This window comes from Cebus imitator, unplaced genomic scaffold, assembly GCF_001604975.1.
Source record: "Cebus imitator isolate Cc_AM_T3 unplaced genomic scaffold, Cebus_imitator-1.0 Scaffold27, whole genome shotgun sequence".
NCBI lineage: Eukaryota > Metazoa > Chordata > Mammalia > Primates > Cebidae > Cebus > Cebus imitator.
In genome coordinates, this window is record NW_016107342.1 from 11602241 (window position 1) to 11629020 (window position 26780).

The 26780-nt window shown below is 37.4% G+C and overlaps 1 protein-coding gene across 4 annotated transcripts in view; it reads right to left on the bottom strand.

Annotated features, from left to right (window-relative positions):
• ARHGAP15 (Rho GTPase activating protein 15) overlaps positions 1–26780 on the bottom strand; it is a 640576-nt gene that overhangs the window by 147596 nt on the left and 466200 nt on the right. For all 4 annotated transcript variants that reach the window (XM_017523184.2, XM_037736629.1, XM_037736627.1 and 1 more), the window contains one exon: positions 6050–6184. In XM_017523184.2, coding sequence (XP_017378673.1) covers positions 6050–6184 — 135 coding nt within the window. The remainder of the gene's footprint in view (positions 1–6049; positions 6185–26780) is intronic.

Below are 26780 nucleotides of genomic sequence, written 5' to 3' on the forward strand. Positions count from 1 at the left end.
ATTATTAAAAATTAACAAAAATAAACTAGGAAAGGTAAAGGAAATGGTGGAAGGAGTACATGGTCACCTTCTGAACTGAAGAGTTAGCAGATATTATTGAATGTTGATGAAACAAGTAAAAGAGATTTAGGCACACTATTTAGCATTCAAAGATAGTAATATGGCTACCAAATACTAAAAGAAGTGGAGTAGGATGAAAAAAATATTAGGTTACAAATATTATCCATGGTTGATAAATCAAAAGTAGAGATATTATCTGGAGTTATGAGAGTAACCAGAAGAAGTAAAAATTAAAATCATTACATGAGGTTTCCTCTCATGAGTAGGTCAGGGGATATGAAGAGATACGGCCCAACTTATTGCTTTTCATCCTAACTTCTTCTCTAAGATTTGGTTTGTTGCATATTGTAATTTGATGAAGTAAATAATTATAAATAAGAATCCTAATAAAATAGTAACTCATATGAAATAGAATAGTAACATGGACATAAAAATAAATTTCAAAAGGAAGTGGTAAGCAGCTGGTCATAGAAATCAGAGTACAGGGTTAAAATGTACTTGGAGAAGTCAACATTTAAGGCATGAATCTTTTTAATATCTAGCACTAAACATTGAATCATCACTCACTCTTGGAAAGTTCTACTTTATTTCTACGTAAAACTCCAATAATGAAATTCCTTAGCATTAATTTAATTCTAAACTCAGTTTTTAAAATGCAGAAAAAAATGGTTGCAGTCTTGTATAAGAAGACATAGGACACAGAGGTCTTATGGAGGATGACATAAAATACAGATATTTGGCAATACCTATTACTCAAGGCAATATACAATGATACAAAGCATTTATGTTTGTAGCTGAATGCCAAGTCTAGTTTTTAGAGCCAGGTACATTTAGAACTGTGAAAATTATTTATTTTTAAATCACTTATTGAGTGCCTAACATGGAGTAAGAAAAATGCTGTTCTATTTCATTCTCATAGTAACTTTATGAGCCAGAAATTATTGTGCACATGGTCTTTCCATTTCTCCAGTATCTCCTGCTTTCTTATTTTGAGAATTAAATGAGACAATTATTAGAAATGCCAATGGGTTTTTCTCCTCCCTTTCTCTTTTTCAGGAACTTTGGAAAAATGCAGACATTACAACAGAAAAAAGCATTTCTTGTTGTCTTTTTCCCTTTGAATCTGTAGAGTTACCAGAAGAAAAAAGATGGGAACAGAGGTAAAGTTGGTACATTTCCTAGGATTTAGATCTACTGGAAATATCCGGGTCCCCTGCAGGCCTCTAGCCACAAGATTGCATCACCTATCATAAAACTCCCTGGCTGTGCTTTTCTACTGAGTTCACATTTACAGTACTAATAATGCCTTCAGCACAAGTCATTTCCAGGGAATTAAGTCCTTGCAGTCAGTGGGTTAAATCCCCATGAAATAACCTGCAGGTGACCCAATTGGATTGACCTCAAGTATAGAATTTCAGATCAATAGCTGCAGTACTTGGATTCTGAGATATAAAACAATCCCTAGTGTTTTCGTTACCCCAATGAGTATTATCAGACAGGGGATTACTATGGAAATTGCAGGGTCTTATGATATTAACGGTTTTTTTTTTTTTTTTTGGTTTTTTTTTTGGTCCCAAAATAAATTACTTTAAAAAGTAAATGTCTTCTGTTCACTGTTTTTGGACTATGTGATGATAATTTTCAAACATATTATAAAAAATAAAGTAATTCAGACAGCACAGTGGTCATTAATTGTACTAAAAATAACATTTTCTCCTTAGATGCAAGGTTTTCCAGTTGGATGCAAAATTCCTTTTGGTCTAACCACCTTTTATGTCTTCCATGAAAAGGTAATAGATCTCTCAATCTGGAGCCAAATAAAAATGTTAACACTTCACACACTGGGCTTGCGGGTAATAAGAGAGAAAAGGGAACTAATGTTATGACAACAAAGATCATGACATCAACCGACATGGTGTTTTACTTGTGTATAACCAAAAAAACAGAAACCATTTTAAGTATTTACACCAACAGAAGGAATTAATTTGTTGCAGAGAATTGGTTACTCAGGTTATGAAGAAACTGAGAACCAGATAAGGAAGAGTGAAATAACCAAGAAATTAGACACACCAGGAAGCTACTACCTTCTCCAGGCTGGAAAAGCAAAGAGAGGAGGATTTGCATCACCAGAAGGGAGCTGAAACCAGAGGGAGCCTGTCTGGTCAAAGCTGAAGCTCTGAAGGAGAAGGAGCATCAGGCAGAAAAGCCACTTGAGGCAGATGGGTGGCAAGGGTGAGCAGGTGGGGGACAAACTCATAAACTGCTGGCCTTCATCTTCACTCTCTCTCTTTCTGCTATCTCCTGCTAGTGGCTTTGACTGGGTACAACAGCATCTCAAGAACACTTGCAAGTTTGGAGATTTCTCAAAGAACTTAAAACTGAGCTACCATTTGACCCAGCAATCCTATTACTGGGTATAGATCCAAAAGGAAACAAATCGTTCTACCAAAAAGACCCAAACACTTGCATGCTCATCGCAGCACTATTCACCATAGCAAAGATCTGGAATCAACTTAGGTGCACATTGATTGTGGACTGGATAAAGAAAATGTGGTACATCTGCACAGAATACTATGCAGCTATAAAAAAAGAATGAAATCATGTCCTGTGAAGCAACATGGATGCAGCTGGAAGCCATTATCCTAAGCGAATTAATGCAGGGACAGAAAACCAAATACCACATGTTCTCACTTATAAGTGGGAGCTAAACACTGGGTACACATGGAATAAAGATGGCATCAATAGACACTGGGGACAACTAGATGGGAGAGGAAGGGAGGCAGGCAAGAGTTGAAAAACCAACTGTTGGGCACTATGCTCTATACCCACGTGATGGCATTATTTGTACCCCAAACCTCAGCATCATGCAGTATACCCAGGTGACAGACCTGCACATGTACCTTCTTAGTCTAAAATAAAAGTCAAAAAAAAAAAAAAAAACTATGACTAACAAAAAGAATGTCTGCAAAATACAGCTGGCTAGGACCAACCCTCCTGTGGTAGAATAAAAGGGAAGAGCTGGGATCTGAGGACAAAAGGCCTAAACCCAGCCTCTTTGTCCTCAATTCATCCCTTCCTGTGAATTTACATTACCTGGTTGGTCCCTTTTCATATAAAGCCAAAAACTTGTGAGGTGGATCTGCTGAGCTTCTCACTGTATAGATTTTTACAAGAGCTTCGAAAAAGCCCTGAGACTGGGTGGAAATGTTGTTATAATTTTGAAAGATTTTTTAGTGCAATTGGTACACATGGAGAAAAAGTATCTCCTCTGGGGTAGTTTTTACCATTGCCAAAGAACTAGGTGGCTATTCTCTCACGGATTAAAAATATTTAAATATGAATTACAACCTAGAGTTTATCCTAGGTTTAGAACACAAGGACTAGCTGCAGGGTTATACAAAAAATACATGGGTTAGTAAATGTATGTCTCTGTCCAACATCATAACATGTATCTCAGCCCCATTACCCTATTGGTTGATCCCTCCATTTTACATATTAAAAAATAAATGACATTCTACAATTCTATTGTGAGTTGAGGTAAGGCTTCCGAATGTCTTAGTCCATTTGGCCTGCTATAAAAAATGCTATAAACTTAGCAGACAACAGCAATTTCTTTCTCACTATTCTGGAGTCTTGGGAGTATGAGACCAATTTGACAGCAGTTGTAATGTCTTGAAGTGAGGGCCCACTCACTTCTAGTTGTGCCATCACATGGTGGAAGAAGAGTCAGGTTTCTCTTGGGCCTCTTTTATAAGGCCACTAATCCCACTTGTGAGGGCTCTGCTCTCATGACCTGGTCTTCATCCAAAGCCCTCATCTCTCAATACCATCACCTTGGCGAACTTCAACATACGCACTTTGATGGAACACAAACTTTCAGACCATAGCACTGAGTTTGATTCTCCTTGCCTTAAACAATGAAAAAAGAAGTCCCCTCTCTCTTCTTTTCCAAATTACATTCTCAAACAAAGCTCACATGGAGAAACACTGTTAACACTGTTTGTGTACCCTCTTACATTTTTAAAGGATGTTCTTAGGCACTTTCTCATTCATTTTCACCATAACCCACTTTATAGGTGATGGCCAAAACCCTTGCTAGAGTCATCAATCCCAATAGTCTGCTGCCTGCCCCAACTCTGACACATTCAGTTCTTACCATGCCTATATTTCTCAAATTCTGTCCAATTTGGATTTAAGTCTAGAATATCCCTGAGATGATCCTTCTCCTTAGAGAAATTCAAAGGACATGCTCTCTTGTGGGTTCTAAGGACCTGCTTTCCATATCTCTCAAGCTAAGAAAAAGAATTTCCTAATAATTTTAGAATCAGGTGAACTACAGGAAGCTTAAATGGTGGGTATCCTAATTATAAACCCCAAAGAACACATACCGAAGTATGTTTCCAAATGAGATAATCCTCACTTGAAAGTGTGGAGATCATGATGTGAAATTTGTATGACTTCTTTAAATGTATCTAATCAGAGGTAGGTACCCAAACTCAAGTCCTTCCAATTTCCTACCAGCGTGCCGTCCCAACACTGTGAGTTGCTTGGCTGTTCCAAGACAGAATATCAGAAAAAACTGTTATGGAAATGCCTGATTGTTTATTTTGTCTTTATTTCTTCTTCTCAAATGAAGTTAAGAGAGCCTGTTTAACAATGAAACACTGCTCTTCTGAAGAAGTAGAGGGCTCATGAGATGGAGTCGTGACAGGGATAAGAGTTCCACCCTCAACTCAGAACCCATAATTAGAGTACTGTTAGTACATTCAACAACAGCCGCAGCAGCAATGGCAACATCTGAAATTGTGAGCAGGCAACAAGAGAAAAATCTGAAATTGTGAGCAGGCAATAAGAGAAAGACCTTGGGAGAAAAATTTATTTTTCTTGATGCCATTTTGCCAGAGCTTTAAACAAGGGTGAAGGCTTTGTGAATGAAAAACAGAATTAAAGGGCACATTGAGGGGCTGTTTTCCAACACAGGCCCCCCAAATCTCCACTTCCACCAATGGGAGCACTGCACACCCAGCCATCCAAGATCAGACCTCCTGAGTACAGCATTTTTTTGTTGGAGATTTGTCTCGTTACGACTTTAATTAAGCTCCTGCAAGGCTTGTAAGGTTTTTAATTTTACCTTTCTTTCTTCTTTCTTTCTTAAATAAGCTGGCTTGCCAGGAAACTTTTTCCAAGCTGTCACAGTTATAGTAAGCATACCTTAATATATTAAATTTAGAGATGTACCAGTAGTTGCTCCTCCAAGGATTAATAGCAGAAGTACCCTTGCATTTGGAAAATATTTTCACTGATTCATTCATTCATTCATTCACTTTTACTTAAGTGTGTGTGTTTTGTGAATAAAGAAAAAGCAGAAAAGGAAGCTTCATGGAATGTACAATGACTACTGGTCATAACTCACTCTCTCATAAAGTCACCAGTTTAAAAGAAGAAACTTGCCATTACTTAATTTGATATTCACGCTGCTCATAAGCAAATTGTGGTTGACTGTTTACTAGTGCTATTGGGTGAAGTGTGAGCGAGCCAAGAGAACATGATGCTTCAGTTGATAATTTAACACATATTTCATGAAATGTAATATTTAATTTACGTAGGTTTCAAGACCCCTTTGTATTCAAACTCATTGCAATTCTGAAAGTATAAAGGCAGAGATGAGGGGTGCACAATGTGAACCCTTTAAAACAGATTTGATGAGACACTACTTTCATTTGGGGTTGCTTAAATTGGCCACCCTAAATAGAATGTCATATTTTTTTTCTTAATTAAAAACAAACAAACAAACAAACAAAAACTCGGATAATACTGCAGGGCCAGAAATAAAACTAGCCATCAAAACATAAAAACGAACGCAAGATATGGAGCATCAGGGATACTATCTGTTCCCCATGATTATTATTATAATCATTCTTATTATTTACTTAATAATTTCAGGATGTCAGGTGATTCCGCCACCTGCCCCTTTTTGTGAGGTACTTACTGATCGCTTCCACAAACTGCTCAAAGAAACTGTAAGGGAAGAGCGGCTCAGGCAGCTCCCGGAAAAACATCTTCAGTGCTCCGGTGACAACGTGGATGTCCTCCCACTGGCTGTCGTCCAAATTCAGCTTCTCTTCTGGGAAAACACGAGGAGAAATGGAACAACTGGTTTTAATGAAACAATTACAAGACACTAATTATTATGTTAATGTTTGCCTACTATCATCAGCAACCGTTAACAGCCTTCTGCACCTAGAGGTTTGGTGCTGTGCATGTTTTTTTTTTCTCCCTTTTTCCGTAGGAAGGGAACATTTTCAATGGAATACCATCTGTAGGAATGCAGCTAACAAAAAACCAAGAGACACAAAGAGACAGTGCCATTGACACAATATGTCAGATACATTTATTCCCATAATGCATCAGTATAAAAATTAGCATCACAGCTCAACATGATTCAAAGCTATTTGGTTTTGAGGCCGAGGGGCTAAGAGTTGCCAATGATGGCCGGCTCAAGGGACCGGCCTAAAGGCCCTGCTGAGCCAACAGGAGACATATGCTAAACATGGCAATAGAAAATGAGTTATTGCTTTACATGTGTTAGCCTTGCTATGTACAAGGGAATAATGGGTAACACTTTTTCCCTTTTTTTTTTTTTTTTGCCTGAATATAAAGTCAGCAAGGAATAGAATACTGAGTGAGAAAGGATATTAATTCTTTCTTACTGCTTCAAAAATATCTTTTTTTCGGTTCTCATCTCAGTGAGGAAAATATGCCCAGCAACAATATTAGACAGACCCCTGTTGGCCTACGTAGGCTATGCAAAGCTGTCAAAAATGATAACACACTAAAGACAAACCACAAATGCTTACCAACTCTTTTTAGAAACAACAGAAATATTTGCAAGGGAAGCTTGAGTGAGTGGAGATGTTGAAATATTAAGGAAAGTAAATGCCAAAATGAAGGTTTTAGTACAAATAAAGTGTGCTGGGCAATTATTTTTGTCCTTTTCACCCTCAATATGAAAGTCTGGAATTAGTCTCACCCAAGAAGTAGATGCATTCATGTCTGAAAGGGACATCTTGATATAAAATGAACAGGAAGCAAGGTACAAAGACACTGCTGTCGAGCCAGATGATTTGCCTTTCTAAACGTGCAACATGAAAAAGGTTTTGGATTCTGGGCTTCATAAAAAAACTAATCATTTTAGACAATCTGGGGGTTAACTGAAAAGCTGAGAATCCTGGCAAGCACCAAGGTATTCGGTCAACTGGAATTTTGTTTCTTTACTGATGTCTTGGGCTCGCATTCACATGTCCGTTGGATGTCAGTTTTATGAATGCAGAGGAGCATTTTGCACCAAAAATGTAAGAAAAGCTGAGAATTGTCACTGTAGGGATTCTCTGCATGGGGTGTTTTGCTAATAATGTTCATGTCCTTTAAAAATATTAGCCCAAACCTTTAGCAGATCTTTTTTTTTTAAAAAAAAATAAAAGAACCATTGTTTCTGGGGCTTATAGTAAGTGGTGTTCCTGCTCAACAGTGTGTTTGCAAAGAGAAGAAATGAAGGTGAATCTGTTTATTTCAGACGGCTAATCTTCCCTTTTAGTCTTCATTTCTACCTCAATCATAGCATAATAATATGATCCACAACAAAATCAGCAGAGGAGACCTTCTTCCTGCCCTGCAATCATTTTTGATTGATTGTATTTCAACAATTAGTCTTTTATTTGGCTACACACTATTGAAATAGGCCGACAGCATCTTAGCAGGCCAGCTTTAAACAGTCAACTGTTAACAATAGCATCAAAAAGGGAGACCTGATGGGGTTTACTGTCACTTTAAAGAACGGGGTTTTCACATTGTTGAAATCTGTCAGATATTTTGAAATGTCCCTCTCACTATGGTGCCACACCCCCTGCGTGCCCTTATAATAAAATTGGTTTTACTCCTGATTAAATCATTTTCTCCCTACCCACTACCATACTTCTCATAATGGACCTGTGTGCTCTACAGCTGGTGTTCTTCCCATGGTACCAATTCTTACTTTATCTTTTAAGCACTTTGCTGCTAAGATCTCATGCAGAGTGCTTATGTTTTGTTAAGAGCTTCATTCTTAGAGAAATAGCTTAACACATGTTCTAAAAATGTTGTACAACTTATTGCTTAAAACACATTTAGAAAATGTATAAGTACTGTAGCTTTGGCACTGAACTTTAAGTGGAAACCTTAACATACTCACACACACACACACACACGTGCACACAGACACACACACACCTATCCGTACCAAAAATCTATCAGAAAGGTCCAACACAAAATTCCATTTTGGTGCATAAGTTTGAGATTGCTAAAGGAAAGTGTTCAGCAGGTAAAAAAGAGAATGATTTTATCTTGAGCAAGAAAATGACGACGACGACGACAGCAACAAACAATGGCTTAACCAAAGGAAAGCAGCATTGATATTGGTCGCCTCCACATTAATATCACTTAATTCAACTGAACATGACAATGGACTATATCTACATATAAAGAAAATTTACCAATAGATACCATCTACTTAAAATACCTATGCAACAATCTTGCATGTTCTTCACATGTACCCCAAAACCTAAAATGCAATAAAATAAATAAATGGGGAAAAAATACCGCATATTAACTGCATCACTTAAAGCAACATTCCTGCTATAGATTCCTATGTAGTCTTCATTTAAAGAAATAATAATTTGTAGCCCTTCAAGAAGTAGCTTAAATAGGTAATATGGCAAATAGAGTATTTTGAAATATAATGCTAATTTTTATATCAAGTTTTCATAATCAACCAAGGTTAAGATCCCGTGTAAAGAAGATGACGTTATGGCAAATTTTGCAAGGACACTGTAGTTTATCTAAACATAAAATTATGTCCATATAATATGCCTTCTTATGAAGCCAACAGGTCCTGAAGATGAAATAACCATAGCCCTATCCTGGTGTTAACAGGCATTATTGCAAATGCAATTGCATTATTTGATAAGCATTTTTTAACTAGATTCTACATAGTGATGATGTCATACTTTTCCCTTTTCTAATAGAGTAGGGTTTCTCAAAAGCACCACACTATTGACATTTGGGACTGGAAAATTATTTGTGGTGGGGGCTGTCTTGTACATTCTAGGTTGTTTAGCAGTATTCTTGACCTTAATTTATTAGATGCCAGTAGCACTTCCCAGTGGGGAATGATAAAAATTGTGTCTAGAGATTGCCACTTATATCCCATGGCGTAAAATTATTCTTGGTTGAGAACCACTATAATTAAGTCCACAAGTGTCTATAGAAGTTACTCAACAAATATTTATGCAGTTTACCTTAGGTGGGCAGGGAACTAGAAAATTAGATACACACATATTGATATTTCTTTCATATGAACTTAAGAGTTGGTAATTATTCTTGACAAAATCATAACTTTTTATAGAACAAAATCCATGTGAACACATTCAGGGTACTTTGCAACAAAAGCAATAACCATCAATTACTTAGAGTTTACACTGTAACAGGGACTGTGTTGTACACTCTACATTCATTAGTTAATTCAATGTTTTCAGCAAGATGAGGAAGGCGCTATTATTAGTTAGCATCATATCCGTTTCACAGATAGAGAAAGTGAGGCATAGGTAGATTAAACAATTTTCCCATGGTTGCCAAGTGATGAAACCAGGATAAGGAGCCAGCAAGCCCCCCCTGTGTTTAAAATCACTGTGTTCAGACCTAATCTTGGCTGGCAGAAGCATAAAGGGAAAAGGAAAATAAACAGTAATTGCAAATGGTAGATTATTATGTCAAAGATTGTAATTTTTAATTTTATCCTTAAATGTCTTACTTGAGGCTATGCTTTTACCTGTAAGCTGACTCTCATCTTTGGTAATTACTCACTTGTAGAAGGCACAGATTCTTATATAAACAGACATAAAACAAATTGGTAATAAAAAAAAGCTGCATTAGGAAATGGGCAAATTGTTATGTAGCAATGGAGTGAAGAGGAAATATGATAGAGTAGGAAAAGAGACCATACAAAACACACATTCCAGCTTGGATTTACTGTTAATTCATTGTATATCTATTTGTCTATTTATTTGCAAAATGAAGATAGTTAGAAGGGTAATTGTTGCTATCAAATGGGAAAATGTATCTGAAAAACATTTTGAAAGCATAAGGAAACAAATATATACACAATGTCACCAGAATGGGGCAGGTGAATAAAGGCCAAAATACTAAAACAAAAAAGGGACTAAGGCAATTGAAACATTGAGCAAATATTGTAAACTAGCCTGGTTGTTTTAGAGGATTTATCTCAGTGTAATGCAGTTTCTCACATGGGATCAACAAAAAGTACACTGCTATAAAGGACTACCTGGGCCTGGGTAATTTATAAAGAAAAGAGGGTTAATTGGCTCATGGTTCCACAGGCTGTACAGGAAGCACAGCTGGGGAGGCCTCAGGAAACTTCCATTCATGGCAGAAGGTGAAGGGGAAGCAAGCACATCTTCACTGGCCAGCAGCAGAGAGAGTGAAGAGGAAAGTGCTATACACTTTTAAACAACCAGATGTTGTGAGAACCTACTTGCTATCAGGAAAACAGCAAGAAGGATATCTGTCTCCATGATCCAATCACCTCCCACCAGGACCCTCCCCTAACACTGGGCATTGCTATTCAACATGACATCCATCTGGGTGGGGACACAAAGCCAAACCATATCCACATGTTGCAGTCCAATCCTAGAATGAATCATGATATCTCACACTCCTTATAATCTGTGCTGGTTTCTCCTGGCCCTCTAATTAGGTTATCTTAAATTCATTTTGGTTATGGTTTTGCCTTAAAGGATGTAAACAGAATTAAAGATAGGTTAAGCTCCACAGCGCAAACACCATGTGACTTTTATGAGAAAACACACACACACACAAACCTAAGCTGTACCCAAACAAGGCTATCCTGAAATGCTCTTCCTTGAGGAGTCATTAGGGCACTTTTTAAAGTAAAAACTTATCTAATATCAAGATTTACAAAATTGTATGTGAAAGAAAAAATTTGACAGTAGCTATTAGGAACAATTTTTCTTAAAAATAAGAACTGAAACATGAATCTTTGATAGGCATAGTAGGTCAATGGTAGTTTCCAAGGAAAAAGGAGAATTTAAATATCATTAAGTGTTTAATTGCCATCCCAGCATGGTGGCTCATGCCTGTAATACTAGTAGTTTGGAAGGCTGAGATAGGCGGATCACTTGAGGCCAGGAGTTTGAGACCAGTCTGGCCAATATGGTGAAACCCCATCTGTACTAAAAATAACAGAAATTAGCTGGGCATGGTGGCATTCCTGTAATTCCAGGTACTCGGGAGGCTGAGGCAGGAGAATTACTTGAACCTGGGTGGTGGAGGTTGCAGTGAGCCGAGATTGCACCACTGCCCTCCAGCTGCCTGGGTGATGGAGTGAAACTATATCAAAGAAAAAAAAAAAAGAGTTTACCACTTTCCTCTTGTATTATATATTGCTCTGTAGATATTGGCATATATGACCAGCAGTTGTGATATCAGGTCCAATTTTAACTAGACTCAAACTGTCTTAACCTAGTCTTTGTTGAGATGTGCTTGCACTTGCACTATCCAGAATAAAAGAGCAACAGATTCAAGAAAGAATTCTTCTTCATGTATTGAAAAACAAGTGCTTTTTTACCTTGTAATATTTTTCATGGCACTTTTAAAAACCTCTTTCCAACTTTTGTTTTATTGTTGCAATTTTAAAAAGAGGAAAAGACACCCCAGCTTTCCCAGGATACAGAGAGAATAGCCCTGATCTCATTAATACAGTGCAAATAACCTGTTACACTATGAAACTCTCATAAAGGATGGTGTCCCTGCTTCCAGCACAGATGACCATTTGGATCCCTTATCTAAAAGGCCTGCTGGGTACGTCAAAGTCATATCCCAAGTGAAAGAGATGCCAGAGGGATGATCAATCCAAAACATAATAATACGTTCAGCCCTAAAACCAGATCAGAAGATTAGATATTAAAGTGTATAAAACGACACTGTTTATAAAGATATAGAAGATTTTTAAATTAACATTTAAAGGAATAGATCAAAAGGAAGTTGGCTGAATCATTTGAGTAGCTCAACCTTTCCTGCTGTGCTGGTTCCTGAAAGTGATGGTTTGGTCTGATTTCTGGTGGATTAGAGAGGTTCCGCATTCTCAAACACACTGACGTCAACCCTGTGCCAAAAGCAGCATCTTTCTGTGCTGCACTGGCTAAAGCTCCTTCCTTCCACACCTTGGCTGTAACATGAGACTTCACAGAGGAGATTATCTGAGAAAACTAGACCAGTTGGCCAGTTAATTTGTTTGTTCACTTAATTTTTATCAAACGGAGACGGAAAGAGACTACATGCCAAGCATTGTGTTTTTAAAGCTACAGCTGTTGAGGCTGCTTTATATTCCTCAAAGGAGAGGGCTTCACCAGGTGCTTAGAAAGTGAATATAGATAAAGTTCTGGACATTTTACATCTTGTTACTCTTCCTTAGAATCATATTATTTTCACATTGGGGGCAAGCTGGGACAAACTCAAAGAACAAATATATCACCCAAAAATGTGCATCGTGCCTGTTATTTACTGAACTGTGTCCTTCCATTCCTCAAATTCATACATTGAAATCTTAACCCCCAATACTTCAGAGTGTGACTGTGTTTGGAGACTGGATCTTTAAAGAGATAATTACGGTAAAATGAGGTCATATGGGCCCCCATTCAATATGAATGGTGTCCTTATAGCAACAGAGTAGGGTGCACACAGAAGAAAGACCATGTGAAGAAACAGGAGGAAATTGGCTGCCTATACGTCAAGGAGAGAGCCTTAGGAGAAATCAACCTACTGATACCTTTATCTCAGACTTCTAGCCTTTAGAACTGTGAGGAAATACATTTCTGCTGCTTAAGCCACCCAGTCTGTGGTACTTTGGTACAGTAGCTCAGGCAAACCAATACAACACCCCAAAGTTTTGGGCAGAGAAAGACAATGTCAAGTTTTGGGATAATACCTATACATTTTCTATACTTAGGAAACACAATGAACAACAGAGATAGCTCTTCAGGTAATTCCATTTGAAGAAAAATAATTGCCATTATTCAGAGAACAGATTTGAAGGTGGAATTGTTTGAAAAATTGCTTGCCTATTCAGGCTTAACCTATTTCAAATGATTTGCTCTACGAATATGCGGAAAACTCTCCAGTGTGGTCTCCAGACAAAGAATAAAATAATGACTGCCATTTTTTTTATTCATTCTTTGTCCAACTACTATGTCTACGGTAGAAATACTGCATGGTTTGTGTCACCTGAGACTCACAGTACTACTAGAGAACTTTGGAAACTTCCTCGGAAAAACTCAACCCAAGTCCAGTCAGCTGTCTATGGTCATTATACCTATTAAAGAGAAAGGACAAAAGTAGTTTTAAATATGAAACTTTGTAAGCAAAATCAAAGAGATTTGTTTCATATGATTTATCACAGTAACCCCCAGGAAGCTTTTAGGAGTCCTTTGTTTGACAGTTGGACCTATGGGGAAAATAGATGGTTCTATTACCACTTGGTCTATAAAACCTGGTTTTCTGTGGCCTCCTTGAATACCTTGAATTATGAAAGAGGGAGGAAGGAGATAACCACAAAGTTTCTAAGATTTTAAAACTTTTTTAAAAAAAGCTTTGATTTCTGCATATCTAATGGGCAACTTTGGCACATCATGTCAGCTTGCTTTCTGTGTGCTGTCATGTTGTGTGCATATCTTTGGAAATTATTTGAGAAGGCCAAGGCATGCACATGTCACAGGCTGATATGGACATATCTTTAGTTACTCTCTTGGAAGGAGGTGGAACAGACTTCTACTCCATCCAGTAGGGAAGTGAGTCAGAAACAAGTTGTCTTATTTTAATTTCTCCTCAGATTTCATTTGAATTTAAAGAATAACATAATAAATAGGTGCAACTGAAACTTGTGAAGCAAGCACCACAGATGGAAAGTGTAACAAATGTGTCATTGCTTTGTGCATTTTTAATTTATAATGGCATAACATAAAACATCTTCCCATCATCGTAACTCCATGCATAATGCTACCTTATAAAATGACATTAGTGACATTATGCTTCTCTCCAGGCTTTTAGATATTTTGTTTAGGTAGCTGAGAAGAGGTAGTCCTGTTCAGAGGCAACAACAGCAACAAAAATGAACTGACTTTTTTCTTTCAGTGAGGATTGTAAAAAAAAATTGATGGATTTCATGGTACCCATATATATTTCTTTAATTCCTTTCTTACTCAGAGCTTCCAGAACTGTTCTTATTTCCATTCAGTCAAAGGCTTTTTGTATTCTATAGATACTGTACACAATGGGTCTTTTTATTTAACCATCTTCTCCAAACAGATCCTGAATTTGCTTGAATTCCATGGATGATTTCATACATTACATACTCCAAAGGGGAGAGAATTGTAGGATTAAATTTCAACAAAGTCATTTTTGAAAGCTTGCTTCATAGTGGCTTTAAATTTCAACACCATTGCTATTGTTCCCTTGCAAATGTGAAGCACAGGGCCAAGTCAAAACAAATCTCATAATGATATCTAGGAAATAAGCTAAGTCCTATAAATGCCCATATACAGATAATATGATTCTTGTGGGCAAACACACATATATAGAAGTTACTTAACATTTTGGTTTCTTCACTTGTCAAATGAGAATTCTTAATTTTCTGTTAGATTTAAGTGACATATATATGAGAAGCAAATAGTACAGCCATACTTTGACAAATATTTCCAGAATGTAATATAATTTCTGGCTTTTATCATTCCCCTTACTATATTGGTGATATGTGTAGGGTTAGCAACGTTAACATTAAAAAGGACAAGATTAACATTAACATTCGGCTTTTTGGTAACTTAGAATTTTCTGTCTGGAAATATCTCTTCAGAAAAATAGAAATAAAAAGTAAACAAAACTGGTAGATTAAGATATTGCTACTCTCATTCACTGAAACTATGTTATCCCCAGATAAGACAGACATCTGTTAGTTGTCAGTTAAGATAATCAAAATGAAGGGACAATTTCTGGAAATTATTAATGATAATTTTTAACCTAAATTATCTCGCTTAGTTTGATTCATGGGAGTAAACTGAATTTTCTACATCACAAGACTTCATCACAATCACCACTAAAGCTCTACAAAGCTACACAAAATAAGAGTTGGGAGATTTATAAATTTAACAACTACTTGCATAAAGTATGGTAAAATAGGTCAACATGCATCAGTTTCCTGTTGGAACTACTGAATAACACTACCATCTTAATTATTCTAGCCTAAACAAACCTGTGGAACCAATTCCCAGTCTCTGCCTATAATATGTGATGCCTAGCCATCTATGCTGTTAATCTTGACTCTTCCCTACATTGGGTTTCATGTCAAACTTTGCTTACTATGTTTCTAATCCTAGCCTGAGAACCCCATCCCTCCTGGGGCACCTAATTAATTTAACTATAGTGATTTAAACAAAGGGTCTCTCCTCTATACCTGCCTCAAAGAAATTTGTTTTATTTATCTTTATATCCCAGGGCTTAGCCAGTGCCTGATGCACTCCTTTTTATTAGCTATTAATATATTTGCATCACCTATCAAATTTTAACCTCCTTTGATAGCAGAGGCTACTTCATAATACCAATGATGATGACAATAGATATATGTACACACACATACACACACAGCACAATCTGTGTTCTTTTTATCTTTCTCTTTCAAAACATATAACCAATATTGAAGACATAAGTAGATTATTCATTCACTTATCTAATGTTTATTGAACTCAAATTTTGTGCTAGGTGTGTTATAGCTGCTGGGGGTAAAAAGAATGAAAAGATCTAGGTTCTATGCTCAAAGATTTCATAGTATATAGGAAGTTTGGTCAAATAGAAAAAATGTAATCAAGTATGGTAAATGTTATTATATAACTTCCTGTGGACTGTATGGAAACATAGATGATTAGCATCAAGCTTCATCTGGGTGTAGTCAGAAGGTTTCCCAGATGAGGTGTCACATAATAATGATCTTAAACGATGATCAGTCAGGTGGGTGAGGGTGGGCAGGAGCTGGGAGAGAGGAAGAGAAGAGATGTATGAAGAAAAATTCAAGTAGAAGTAATGATCATGCCAAGGAGTGAAGAACATGATGCATTTTGGAAGCCACAAGTTGTTGGAGACTCTAGAAGTGTAGATTCCATGTCTCAGGGTATTGAGGATAGAAAAGAAAGCAGAGGGTAGAACATGGAAGTCCTCACAACTGGAAAAGTCTGGATGACCATTAGCAGGTACCAACATTCTAGAAAGATGCTCTGTGAGTAGCATGTAGGATGGGTTGGATTGGTTGTATAGAAGAGGGGTGATGCGTTCAATCAGACAAAATGAGCAAGAAGTTCAGCTGAGAGGCTTTCATGTGTTCCAATACTGCACATTCACTGAGAAAAAAATGTTTTTAAAGGAAGTCAGTTAATAAGAAACAGGTGCATTTATGAGAATGTTACATAGCAGAGAAAGAAGTCTAGAAAACTGATGGCTAGCATTTACAAAGGATTAGAGTTCAGAGATCAATTTTTGTGTACACATTTATTACAGGTTCAGGGAAGTCAGAATATTCCATTTTCCTGAAGTTTATAAAGACCTGCTGGTAGTTTGCAAATGAGAATCCATTTGGATTATCTGACCAGAGATAAGACTTCAATGGTGTTTTAGTATCACGAACTACTTTACTGACACTACAAAAGGGAATTACAATTAATTGGATTATGTTGGTCTCCACATGCTGATTGAAAGAAAATAAAGTATAAAAGTGTAACTATTGCTAACAGGTCATATCTATCATCAACCATGGGATTTGCTTTTTTACTTACCAATAAGATTAATTTCTTCTTAACAATCTTCCAATTTGAAGTCATTTTAATTATAGAGTTTAGAAAATTCAAAGGAAACGGCAAACCTACTTTCAATGTATTATTAATAATTGACCTCATTTTTATTCATCTTTATGATGACGGAAAAAGAAATGGAGGGTTTGTTTATTGTTTAGAAGAGTTTTACTTACTGAAGATCCTTTTGCAATCTTTCATCAATCTCAATTTAATTAAAATTTTTATTTACTGGATTTCTATAAAGTGCTAAACCCAGGGCTATGTTTCTGGGGATTCACAACAATGCGATCTCTGCTTTCAAGGAAACTAACATCTAGAAAAGGAGTTAGGCCTGCAAACTCTAAACATCATAGTGTGACTAAGTGGAGCGTTGCATTAAAGGTGTAAACCACTAGAAAACCAATAATAGTTGAGCACTTCTCAGGCACTATTCTAAGTGCTTCACATGCAGGAATTCATTTAATCCTCACATCAACATATGCTGGATGTACTATTATTAGTTCAGTTTTACTGATGGGAAAGTAGCTCCAGAGATGAAGCAACTTGTTCAGGCTCACTTAGGCATTGAGTAGCAGAGTCCAGGCAATCTGGCTCCACCTAAAACCTTAATCATTCTGCTAGTAATGCAGGGAAAGTAAGCCCCCAAATTGGGGCCTTACTGGGAGGGCTTTTGGCTTTGCCCAGATCTGCCTCATCCCTGTTTTAGCTCGTCCTCATTTTGGTCTGCTGTCTGAGTACCGCCTCTATGCTTGGGTCCTGCCTCCGATTTCATCAACACAAAGTGTGGAATGGTTCATTCTGACAGGTGACAGATGAAACTTCTCCCACAAAATGTCAGTGAGAAAGGCATAGGATTTTGCTGAACTGAGATAGGTGAGGAAGAATGTCCCAGGCCAGTGTTTTTTAAATGTGGTCCTGGAACCAGCTATATCAGCATCACACACAGGGCGTTTAAGGCAAATTATCAAGACCTACCTCAGATTTAACTGAAACAGAGGTGCTTGGGTGAAACTGGCAGTCTGCGATTTAACAAGTCCTTCAGGTGATTTTGATGCATGTTATGCTCTGAGGACCACTGTTCTAGCAGAGGTATGAAATAGATCAAAGTTTGATGTTGGCAAGAGGCCTCGTTATGACCAATGCGAAGGAGAATGATGAAATGCAATGAGAACTTAGCTTGGAAGCCAGGGAAAAGTGTAACTGTTATACTAATAGATTAAATGTTCTCCTTTAGATGTGAGAGAATTGTCAGAAGTTTGAATGAGGAAATATCATCATCCAGACTGCATTTCATGAAGATAAATCTGTTGGAAATAGAATAATGCATTTGAGAGGCGAGAAGTAGGAATACGCAAATTCATTAGAAGGCCCTGGAAACAGCCCAGCAAGATACCATGAAGGCCAGAACTAAATAGTATTTGCAGAAGTGTAATGAAAAGGCTATGTGAGATCTTCCATTTAATGAAAAAAGGGGTGGCAAAGGGGGAAAGAATCAAAATTATTGTTTGTAGCTAGTTATATGTAATACTCGATAAAAGAGTAGCTAGGATTTTTAATTTGTTCAATTTGTTTTTGATAAAAAGACACCAGGGATAATGAATTCGGTTGGGGGATGCTATTGACACTTCTGTTTGGTGATGCTAAGCAGATATTTGGACTTTGGTCTATGGAGCTTGGCAAAAAGATCAAGATTGGACAGACAAATTTGAAAAATATCAGCATAGAAGTTAAAGTTGAGTAACAATAACAACTATAACAACAAAGACGACTAGACCATTAACTTAACACCGGTCGTGTCCCAGCCACTGTGCTTGGTACTTTATCCGCATGATCTTATGTCATTTTCATAGTAACAAAGCAAGGAAGTTGTTATTTACAGATTTTATAAGTAAGGATCTAAGGACCAGAGAAATTAAATAACTTGATTGAATTCATACAAGAAATTAGTGTCAAGGCTAATATTCTAACCCTGATCTATCTCACTCACACATAATTTTGCAAAACCACCTGAAACAGTAAGGGACAAAAATAGTTGTATAGCAACATGTAGGGCAAGAAGGGAAAAAGTGTCATTCAAGTTTATGTCCTGGAACTAATAATAGAATTATTTTTACATGAGGCTCATAAGCAAGTGGCTTCAAACCACTACCTTAAAAAAACTAACAAACAACATGAATTCCTGCATTAATAATTTATTTCCAATGATCAGCAACTAAACAAATCAGCTTGTTTGGCAAGGTAAATTCCATTACAGTGTACAGTGTTGTTTCTAGAGGAGTAGTGTTAGTCTTAAATACACTGTAAGAGGCCGGGCTGGTGGCTCATGCCTGTAATCCCAGAAATTTGGGAGGCCAAGGCAGGTGGATCACTTGAGGTCAGGAGTTCGAGACCAGCCTGGCCAACATGGCAAAAACCTGTCTCTATTAAAAACACAAAAATTTGCTGGGCATGGTTGGTGCATGCCTGTAGTCCCAGCTATTCAGGAGGCTGAGACAGGAGAATTGCTTGAACCCAGGAGGCAGAGGCTGCAGTGAGCTGAAATCATGCCACTACACAACTGGGTGACAGAGCGAGACTCTGTCTCAAATAAATAAATAAATACGTTGAACAAGTAATATTTTGTCTGTGATTCAAGTCATCTGTGCTGAAGAACATGGCCCACTGCTAACCCAAGCTCTTTGATGTGTAACTAATTAAAAACAATGACTATGGTGTACATTTTATGAGGCAAAATACACCTAAAGTTGAGAGGAATGAAACATGTGAATTGATTGTTGTTCAATGTTTGTCTAAATGACCTGTTTCAATGGTTGCATCCAAATAAACAAGTTGGTAGTTTGCAATCAAAGTGGAAAGTTGGTCAGGCAGATGACCCATTGGATATATACTCTCTCCCTTAATCCAAATGCTTAGGAAGGCAGTACTAAACTACGAATCTCAGTTAAAGCATAAAATTACTTAAGAACATTGTATTTTGATTTTTTGAAAATCTAGGTTACATTTCCTTTAATGAACAGGGCTATTTTTAAGTGGTAGAAGAGCCATACGTTCATTTGAATATGTGATAAGGCACTTGAATAAACTTCCACTTTCCATATCATTTACAGATTGGATTTATATACTGAATACACCTTCATCATACATTTTAAATACTAAGTTTTCTAATTCCATCATTCAAGGCCTCTTTTTCCTCGCTACAACCTGCCATTCAATCTTAAAATTTGACCTCATTCAGACCTGAGCATCTGGGTCCGTTATACTAGTATACTAGATATTCCCAAGCAAGAACCAAAGATAAGCTATCATGACCTAAGCTATCATACCCACCCACCTCCTCTGGCCCTATCCCACCACTTCTTTAAAGCCCAAAGGAAGATTGTTTATCCCAGGAGTTCTGCCTAGAGCGATCCACTTTTCCTTGATCTCACTTTCCTCTTAGTATAAGCATTTATTGCCTTTGGCACCAATTCTGTGATTAAGCATTCACAGTCCTGGCATTTTTGCATTGTCTCCTGCCCTCTGCTCTGCTGCAGATACCTTTCATTGGCCCAACCTAGTTGGAAGCCTGTTGGCAAGTGGGGTTTGGTGATGTGGTGCACACAGATCCTGGGTACTGAACAGGACAGTGAAGAGTGGAGAAAAGACATGAGGTAAGGAAGCAAACAGAAGATTACAAACACCTCAATCCCATATTCTGCCAGCTGAAATCTAGAAGTCCAAATGCCCAGAGAAATATTTCAGAATCTCGAAACAGTGTAATTTGGTTTTGAATTTGTAGAAACTTTTTGGGTGGGGATGGGAGGGACAAGAATCTTTTTTGTAAGGCCATACCTAACATCCTTAATCCCATAAAGAAACACATGTACACGCATTTATTCCAATGCGTAATTATTGACATAAACACAGCTGCTCTCTATGTTAAAGGAGCATTAAACTCACAAAAGCATGGAAATTCCTACTTAGAGTGCCTACTCCATTCTTAACATGCCTTGTTGTGCCCAGATGCTGCATGTATTTTGTGCCATTTAAAAGGTTGATGTACAAAAGCAAAAAGGTGGCAGAAAAAAATAACTAGAGAGAGGATTGAGCCAGTAGAGTTGTCCTATTCTTAAATTTTATTATGCGCTAATCTCCATAATGCCTAGGCACAATAAAACAAATTAAGAATTAAAGAAGAGATAATTTGACTGTGGATTTCTGAATTTGGGGGCAGGAAAGCTACACATGTAAAGATACACAAGACACATACAGCCAAAACAGAAGAATACTGAAATTGTGTAGTTTATGTTAAACTTAAAATAAATAGAGATTTACACTTCCTTTTAGATCCAGAAATACATGAAAACTTGCAAGGCAGCCCACAACAAAGCAATTGACAAGAAAGATAGCATCTGCTTTTCTGTCTATTCAAGCTGAAGTTTTTCATTCTGAATGCAAGCAATGCTTCCCAAGTTAACATAATTAACTCATGACAATCCTGAAACATCATAATATAAGATACAGATGGAAATTCAAAGCTTTAAAAATGTCAGCTAACTGCATCAGGATTATCACTTTTTTTAAAGTGAACAAACCATAATGCTAATTAAAACAGGTGTTTTTATTTCAAACCCTTTTGAATGTTATGAAATTGCAACCAGGGTTATTTATTTATTAGTCTGCTGTGAAACATACACCTTAGAAAAAAGAGGATCTGTGAAAACAACAAAGTAAAAAGACAAAAAGAATGACACTCAGTACTGCTTTCTGACACAATAGAGGACCAGTCGTTCAATTAGTTAGTAATTTCCGTGTGACTACTTGACAGAATCTACTAATTGTTAATCTTCCACTAACTATTGCTTTACATAATTAATTATATTCAAATAAAAACAACAAAGACATGTGGGCCAGTTGCCCTTTTGAGAATGTTTTTTTCACAAACTGGTTCTGCTTACTGACAATATTTCTAGTATGAAAAGATATTAATCTCACAGGAAAAGACACATAAAAATGTTAGCACATTCTGCCTTTTACCTTGCATATAGAGCACGAGCCCCCAGTCCCCCGCCAAGGACAATAACAACAGCAACAAAACCCCAAAGCTACTAACTGCTTTACACGAATCTATTCTTGAAGCAATGCCTAACAGCCAAAGTCCTTTGAGTTGGGATCTTTCATGTTAATTTAGAATTCCATAAAATTCAGAGTAACCCATCCAGAGGTCAAGCATCATTCATCATTAGTTGAAGTGACATTTTCAACCCTTCATATTGCAGCTGCTAAGAAGGGAGGGGGAAAGGTATTCTTTGAGAGGAAAAAAAACCAAGAGACAGAACACAATCCTTGCTCTATCCACAGAGGAGAAAACAAGGTGCCTCTATGTCAGCATGATAATATGCTTACATTTGGTGATGTCATTCTTCCCTAACCCCAGAGTAACTAAGCACATGGCAGCTGCATTCCTCCACTTCGGAGTTCTGGTGCAGATCAGTATTAACCATTTTAGATGTAAATAAAACCCTTCAGTGGGGTGGAGAACATGGCTTTGTGAACTGAAGTGATGATTTATATCCGAATCCTATCTTGTTTTTGAGAGATTGGAACTTGTTAACAAGGCTGCCCTTGTTCTCGTGGCATCCTCCAGGCATAAAAAATTCTGGGAAGCTGAGTATGATCACTTTTGAAACTGCAAAACAGCATTCCAAGGCTTTGCAACAAATACACTGGCCAAATTAGGACCTCTGAAGCTTTGCAATTCACAAATGAAAGATATTGTGAGCTCTCTCTTTCTCTTCTCTTCTATTCTCTCTCTCTCTCTCTCTCTCTCTCTCGGGATGCCTTTTCACTGAAACATTAAGGTCAGGACAGGAAATAGGAGCAATTAAAATGAAACAGTAATCAGATAAAAAAATAGGTAGCTGGTATTTAAATGGCTAATAATTCACAGGGCTTTTGATAATGCATTGATGTTTGCAACCTCATAAGACATGTCTGAGTTCTAAATTATCAGGATCATTCACCCTAGGAATCAGTTTTCCTGGCAAATGTTCTAAGTCAAAAGATAAGTGTTATGAAATACAGCCATAAAAGAAGTGAGATCTGAGGTTTCTGCTAAGTAAGACTCCGGCCTGTCTTTGAGCTGTCTTCTCAGACTCTGCCCCACCTAAAACATTGTAGAGTTTTGGTGCTGATTCTTCTCCCCAGTTAGGGCAGTGTGATTGAAATGTTTCTGCAGTAATTGTTTACAGTTTGTAAGAAAACCAGGTTCCAACTTTTGCAAAAATTAAAACTAAAAATGACTGAAATTTCATTGGGGGAAAAGAAAATAATTTCAAGGAATCCTCCACCATCATGTCTTATGTAGTACATATATAGTTATAATTATGTTGCATTATATCAAAAGTAATATAATGTACCATTTACATCTGTAGCATTATATCAAATGTAATATAATGCACCATTTACATCTGTAATGGCTTTCCAAATATTATTTAACTTTCTCCTTTACTATGTTTGGCTAGGATCATACACATTCAAAAGAGGCAAGTGGAATAAACATTGCCACATGATTGAGGCAGGCGAGAGCACAGGTCCTTTGGCTTCTCACACATGTGGTCAGAGCCTGTAGTGGTCCAATTTTTAGACTTGACCTTGAGGAAAGTGTACATGCTTTAGTTACATCAAAACCATATGGGATTTCTGGCATTAAAAACTTCTTTACAACACAGGCTTTAAGTTTGCACATGGATGTATCATATACCAGCTGACAACAAATAGGAGTTATCCATATACAGTGGTTCAAATAAGGATTGTTATGAATCTCGGCTCACTGCAATGTCTGCCTCCTGGGCTCATGTTTTCCCATTTCACTTTCTAACTACTCTGATATGGGCTGAGTGCACACAGAGATCAGACTGGGGTGTTAAGAAGGTGATTAGCTAGATAATTTAGGAAATTATCTTCGGCAAACTAATAAATATATTGATGCAGAATATAATAATAATATTGATATAGGGCATCACAGAAACAAAAAACACTCACATTCACTATCCCACTTAATAATCACAGCAATCTGGGGAAAAGTTATTAGTTGGTATTCTCCACATTTTAGAAGATAATAAATGGAAGTTCAATGAAATAACCACTCAAACTTTGTGAATAGGAGAGCCAAGGCTTTGAGTCAAATACTCTTTTAATCGCGCTGTTGTAGCATGATTGCTGATATTTAAACCAGCTTTCTATTTTAATTGGTAAACAATACTTATGTTAAACTATGAAGAAAGCATCCAATGATAAAAATGCTATAAAACCATCTCAACTGCAAAACACAGGTAGTGCAAGATACAGGTGAATGTTTTTTCTTTTTTTTTTTTTTTCAGAGGAAGTCTCTGTTACCTAGGCTGGAGTGCAGTGATGCAATCTGGGCTCACTGCAACCTCTGCCTCCTGGGTTCAAGCAATTCTCCTGCCTCAACCTCCTGAGTACTTGAAACTACAGGCACCTGTGACCATGTCCCACTTTTTTTTTTTTTTTTTTTAATTTTAGTAGAGACGGAGTTTCATCATGTTGCTCAGGCTGGTTGTGAACTCCTGAGCTCAGGCAATCCACCCACCTTGGCCTCCCAAAGTGCTGAGATTACAGGCGTGAGTCACCGTGCCCCGGCTGTGAATGCTTTCAAGGTAGGTTTCAATTGGCTCCCTGTGGCCCATCATTTCTATCTCCCTGTATTGGAAGCCAAGTTTCTTATTTTAAATGCTGAGTCTGATTCCTGGCAGGTTACCTTGGCATCATCATTAGCTATGGTTCATTTGCTAGGGACTCTAGCTAGGGACATGGTTTTTTCCCCTCTGGTTATGTCTTGTTTTTGACCCTGGGTTCCAACTACCTTGTTGTGAGGTGCTATACCTTATGCTGGCAGAAACGCCTTGTTTCTGGTGCAGGACTAACTCTTTACCTGGATATATAGTTTAAGGTGCTAATTATGTGCCAGTCCCGGCAGAAGAGAATACCACATGAGAAATGTTCTTCATATGAGAGTTCAGCTATGGTGCCAAGGTGGACCAAGCAAAGAACTTAGAGTCAGAGCTCCATCCTTCAAGTCCTGGATTTCGTCACTTAATCTCATCCTCAGTTGCTGGGTTGTTGTGAGCATTTGCTCAAAAAATACAGGTGGAAACAAGCTGTAAAACTGCAAAGTAAGGCTGGCTGCAGGGGCTCATGCCTGTAATCTTAACACTTTGGGAAGTCAAAGCAGGTGCATGAGGCCAGAAGTTGGAGACCAGCCTGCCAACATGGTAAAACCCCATCTTTACTAAAAATACAAAAGCTGGCCAGACACGGTGATACATATCTGTCATTGTAGCTACTCAGGAGGCTGAGGCATGAGAATTGCTTGAACCTGGGAGGCAGAGGTTGCCGTGAGCTGAGATTGTGCCATTGCACCCTGGCCTGTGTAACAGAGTGAGATCCTGTCTCAAAAAAAAAAAAACAAAAAATAAAACACAAAAAACAAACAAACCTGTAAAATATTATGCTATGCAAAACATTATCATTACTTTGTTCTTTTCTTCACTATAATAAAACAAAAGAGAGTAGAGCATTTACGAGAAAGTGCAGTTGAATTTTCAGAATGCATGCCAAGAATTTCAGAATTAAAGTTGTCTGAGTGTCACTATTTAGTTGCAGCACATTCTATCATATCTTCTTCAATTTTAGTGGGAATATATAACATACATGTATCAAATGAATTAAGTCATGGTCATCAGCTCTAAGGTACTGAAGCTGCATCTCGAAGAATTGATTAGGGAACCTCTCAGTCACTGCCTAGATGCAATACTTTCTCTGAGAGGGCATCTTGCATATATAAATTCAAATTGGCAAAATAGTGCTGATCAAAAGTTTGAATTTTGTAATGGCAGGTTGTGTTACCAAATTAATAAGGAAGCTTGATAAGCATTGTAAAGTTGAGGCAGAGAGAATCCTCCAACTGCATTTGGAATAATTGTGATGACTCCTCTCTTCAGATGCCTGAAGAATAGTGCACATGCACACACACAACCATGTGTTTCAATCTGAGTCACCTGAAACAGCTTGCAAGGATCCATGGTGGAGGACATCGAAAAATTCCAAACCTATATTATAATCTGAATTTCCAAGCAAAGGAACTAAAAACAAGAGAAAGAGCTAGGATCAAAAGAGTGGGTCCCTCCAACTTCTGAAATAACACTCTGCATTTGAGCCTGATGAACTGTGGTTGTCTTCAGTCTAACCTTAAATGTTAAATCTTATAAGCAATGCAACCACTACTTTAAGAGATTATTTTGTAGTCTAATGGATTTCATTGTCAGGAAATGGTTTTTGATATTCAGCCAAAATCAAGCTTTCCAGAAACAAGTTTTATTTGTGCATTTCTCTCCTTTAATATTTATGGCTAAAGTAGGTATTTCATTTATGGGCTTCTTTTTTTAAAGCTTCACATTGGTAGATGAGGAAAGGAGGAAGAGGGGTTTATTCTTTTTCTTTTAGAATTTTTTTGTTTCTCATCTGCAGTAGAGTTACTGCTAATATGGATAACTACTTTTCCACTGAGAACATGATAAATCTTTAGAAGGAGCAGCAGCACAGATAGGTGGGAATACTTGAACAGTACCTTGTAAGAGCTGCTGCGGGAAGTTCACCAAACAAACTAAATCTGTAAGAAGACTACTTCAACTTCAACAGCTTTAAGATTCTTTGTATTGCCATCATTCATTGGTAACTGGGGAGTTTTTACAGCCT